This window comes from Nerophis lumbriciformis, linkage group LG19, assembly GCF_033978685.3.
Source record: "Nerophis lumbriciformis linkage group LG19, RoL_Nlum_v2.1, whole genome shotgun sequence".
NCBI lineage: Eukaryota > Metazoa > Chordata > Actinopteri > Syngnathiformes > Syngnathidae > Nerophis > Nerophis lumbriciformis.
In genome coordinates this window covers 2,404,125-2,408,833 of record NC_084566.2, presented here as the reverse complement: position 1 = coordinate 2,408,833, position 4,709 = coordinate 2,404,125, and the positions used below count along the sequence as shown (strand labels likewise).

At 40.8% G+C, this 4,709-nt stretch overlaps 1 protein-coding gene across 3 annotated transcripts in view; it reads right to left on the bottom strand.

The window, feature by feature from the left end:
- Positions 1–2,902: 2,902 nt before the first annotated feature.
- Positions 2,903–4,709, bottom strand: part of yeats2 (YEATS domain containing 2) — a 45,145-nt gene continuing 43,338 nt past the window's right edge. For all 3 annotated transcript variants that reach the window (XM_061979718.2, XM_061979719.2, XM_061979720.2), the window contains 2 exons: positions 4,689–4,709; positions 2,903–3,773 (listed from right to left, as the gene is read on the bottom strand). The exon at positions 4,689–4,709 is cut by the window's right edge and continues 53 nt beyond it. In XM_061979718.2, coding sequence (XP_061835702.1) covers positions 3,665–3,773; positions 4,689–4,709 — 130 coding nt within the window. In that variant the 3' untranslated portion in view covers positions 2,903–3,664. The remainder of the gene's footprint in view (positions 3,774–4,688) is intronic.

Here is a 4,709-nt window from a genome sequence, read left to right as displayed (position 1 = left end):
CTTAGTGCTTTTCCTGTTGTTTTTAGCACTAAAATGTGAATAAATACAACACGGCATTTACAATTGAATTTCACTCCCGGCTACTTGTGATGCAGATGGTTTTATATGACCTAGTTTTAAGCTTCTAAGGCTTGTTTTGCCTTTAATGCATTGGACTGTTGGATTCACAGAAGCCTGACTTGCAGCAATTTTGCATTAATTAAATCTAAATTGCATTGCGTTAGCAGACTGCTCTGAGCTATATGCTAAAGTTAGCACAACCATAGCCTCACTTTGCATAGAACTAACTAAAGTACAAAACCCAAAACCAGTGAAGTTGGCACGTTGTGTGAATTGCAAATTCTTTTCAACTTATATTCAATTCAATACACTGCAAAGACAAGATATTTAATGTTCCAACTGAGAAACACATTTTTTTTTGCAAATAATCATTAGCTTAGAATGTAATAGCAGCAACACATTGTAAAAAAGTTGGCACTGGGGCAATTTTACCTCTGTGTTACATGGCCTTTCCTAAACCCATGTGGTGATATCCTTTACACACTGATGTCGCTTTTTGGTGCAGTACCGCCTCAGGGATCGAAGGTCACGGCCATTCAATGTTGGTTTTCGGCCTTGCAGTGATTTTTCAGATTCTCTGAAAGTTTTGATGATATTACAGACCGTAGATGGTGAAATCCCTAAATTCCTAGCAATAGCTGGTTGAGAAATGTTGTTCTTAAACTGTTGGACAATTTGCTCATGCATTTGTTCACAAAGTGGTGACCCTCGCCCCATCCTTGTTTGTGAATGACTGAGCATTTCATGGAAGCTGCTTTTATACCCAATCATGGCACCCACCTGTTCCCAATTAGCCTGTTCACCTGTGGGATGTTCCAAATAAGTGTTTGATGAACATTCTTCAACTTTTTTAGTCTTTTTTGCCATTTGTGCCAGCTTTTTTAAAACATGTTGCAGGCATCAAATTCCAAATGAGCTAATATTTGCAAAAAATGACAAAGTTTTCCAGTTTGAACGTTAAGTATCTTGTCTTTGCAGTCTATTCAATTGAATATAAGTTGAAAAGGATTTGCAAATCATTGAATTCTGTTTTTATTCACTATTTACACAACGTGCCAACTTCACTGGTTTTGGGGTTTGTAGCATACTTGCCAACCCTCCCGAATTTTCCGGGAGACTCCCGAATTTCAGTGCCTCTCCCGAAAATCTCCCGATTTCCAGCCGGACAACTATATTGGGGGCGTGCCTTAAAGGCACTGCCTTTAGCGTCGCCTCTCACCTGAAAAGGAGACTATTATATATGTCTCCGTTATCCATAGGTTTATCTATAACCCATAAAGTAGGCAGGCACGGAGATATTTCTCAGCGTGTGTTTATTCCAGCCGGCACGTTAATACACTGACACACAACATCCGGATTCCCATCATGCATTGCTTCAAAACTACGGCAAGTTGTAATATCCAAAATTTCCAGCCGGACAAACAATATTGGGGTCGTGCCTTAAAGGCACTGCCTTTAGCGTCCTCTCACCTGAAAAGGAGACTATTATATATGTCTCCGTTATCCATAGGTTTATCTATAACCCATAACACGGTGGACGAATGGATATAGTCACTCATGAACGTTCAGAGAAGCACGAGGCGGCGGCAACGCAGTATTATGGGCCACCTTGCAAGCAACATTCTGTTCTTATTTGCGGATGTTTTCAACAAATCCGTGAAGGATACGTTCCCGGATTCAGACATCGTTCGCCAGTACTCAAATGGCAGAACAGAAGCTACTCAAATAATGAAAGGTAAGTGTTATTTTATTTTTAAGTAAGCAGGTACAGTACAGTTAGTAGAACAACTGTGTTTTCATTACTGTTTACTGTACTATATATATATATATATATATATATAAGAAATACTTTAATTTCAGTGAATTCTAGCTATAAATATACTCCTCCCCCTTAACTCCCCCCCCAATCTCCCGAATTCGGAGGTCTCAAGGTTGGCAAGTATGGTTTGTAGCATACTTGCCAACCCTCCCGAATTTTCCGAGAGGCTCCCGAATTTCAGTGCCTCTCCCGAAAATCTCCCGGGACAACCATTCTCCCGAATTTCTCCCGATTTCCAGCCAGACAACAGGCACGCCCCCTCCAGGTCCATGCGGACCTGAGTGAGGACAGCCTGTTGTCACGTCCGTTTTTTCTCCATATAAACAGCGTGCCGGCCCAGTCACGTTATAACATCTACGGCTTTTGGAGAGTGCACAACTGCCCACACAACAAGAAGGAGACGAAGCAGAAGAACGAAGAAGAGACAGTCATGGCGGCGACGAGTGACAGAGAATAGAACGAGGATGGACAATTCAACCCTAAACTCCCTCCTTTCCTGCAAATTAAATTTCACAGATGCTGCCCATACCTATGCTCCTTCAAAGGCTGTGCTACTGGCTGCAAAGCATTGCACTTTCAAATATAACAATGAGTAGAGGAGTGTTATGTGTGTGTATATGTGTAAATAAATGAACACTGAAATCTGAAATTCAAGTATTTCTCTTATTTATATATATATATATATATATATATATATATATATATATATAGCTAAAATTCACTGAAAGTCAAGTATTTATTTTATTTATATATATATATATATATATATATATATATAAATAAGAAATACTTGAATTTCAGTGAATTCTAGCTATAAATATACTCTTCCCCCTTAACCCCGCCCACCTAAACAACTCCCCACCGCAAACCCCCCTCCCAATCTCCCGAATTTGGAGGTCTCAAGGTTGGCAAGTATGGTTTGTAGTTCACATCATTCTGTCATTTAACAGTACAACAGCTTGCCAAATTTTTGGTATTAAAATACGGTGCATTTAAGTGTGACAGAATTTGACAGGATTTGACTCACACTTTCCGGTGTTGTTTATTACAAGAATATTGATGACTATTTTTTTTTGGTTTTCACTGAAACATGAAAGTACATCATTGGGAGTATTGTTCATACACTAATTGAGCCCCAACATTCACTTTAGACCCACACTTATCTCATGATAAACATTTAAAAGTGTTTTGTTACATCAAATTGACTATCGGTCCATCAAACATACACTCTCACACAAACACAAACACTCCTTGTCAGGGTATGAGCTTAGATAAAAAATATAAAATGGCATCTATTCAACATTGCTCAAATACAATGTGTACTTGACTGTTATAAATACTGAGACTTGTGACAAGAATGCAAACGGTCATAAAAATATTTCTTCCTCATTACATGAATAACTAATCGTACGCCGTTACAATAATATAACGGTGTGGACCACGGCACATGAGTAGAACCTGCACCGATTGCGTGATGATAATTACCCCCGGCGGGTAACACGCCATACAGTACTACATCAAAGGTTGCTGATGATGGCAGAGCCTTTGTTACCATGGTAACAGCCTCCCTGTAGTAGTTGAGGGAGCGGAACGATGAATAATAAGAATGTAAGTTGTGGGTGATGAACTAGCAGGCTGTGTGACAGGAAACACTTGGTTGTGATGAGGTATGCAGGAGTACTACAGTTCCAACAGTACTAGGAGCAGCAAGGTGAGCCCTTCAGTGAACAAGGTAATGACAGGACCTTCTGGTAGGAATGTGGAGTTTTCTTCTCATTGTCATCATCAGTTGTCCTTGGCAAGGCAACCCATGTGCGAGTTGGTGAGGAAATCACAGGTGGGGATGCTACAGATGGCTTGGTGGACATTCATGGCTGTGATCTCCCTCGGAGCCCTGCAGAAGCACCAATAGGAAGCATGAAGGGTGACATGGTCTGCGCGGGGCGGGACCTCGGCGTACAGAGGTTTCATCGTGAGGCGACCTCTTTAATGCGTCGCTCGTGTTTAGGGTTGTACGGTATACCGGTACTAGTATAGCATTGCGGTACTAATGACTCAAAAACGGTACTATACCATATTTTCGCTTTAACAGACATGACGGCGCATCGCTGTCACGTCATGACATTGCTGGTTTTACAAGCAGAAGAGCATGTTCGGCAGCACACAATCAAGAAGTACTTACAAGCAGACACAGTGTGTAGACAGAAAAGGAAGAATGGACGCATTTTGGCTTAAAAAGTAAAGATAAAGGTGAAGTTATAACACTGAAACACCCACAGGAAGAGGTGCTTTAAAACATGGCTAGCGAGCTAGCGGTGTGGGTGGCACCGGGAGCAGGTGGGTAAAGTGTCTTGCCGAAGGACACAACGGCAGTGACTCGGATGGTGGAAGCGGGGATCGAACCTGGAACCCTCAAGTTGCTGGCACGGCCATTCTACCAACCGAGCTATACCGCCCCGTGTGTCCAAAATTTTGGCCTGTACTGTATATTACATATAAATAAAACTTCATTCACCATTAAATTTAGGCCAAAAATGCTTTAAAAAAATAATAATTTAAACACAATGCAGTGAGACCGCCAAATTTGAAGTGAGATGTGGTGAAGGACAACTGTATCAGGAATATTCATGCAACAGTTTGCCTGTAAATACACTACTTTCTGATTTAGGAAAGTATTAATGAATTGTTTTCACTTCATTAATATCCTAGTAATTGTGTTCATTTAATCAATTTAACTGATTTGTTTAAAACGAAAGGTAGAATAACACGCATGTAATGGGTTGCATGTTAAAGCAAAACTTGGACTGACCTGTTCTGGGGGGATTTGGCG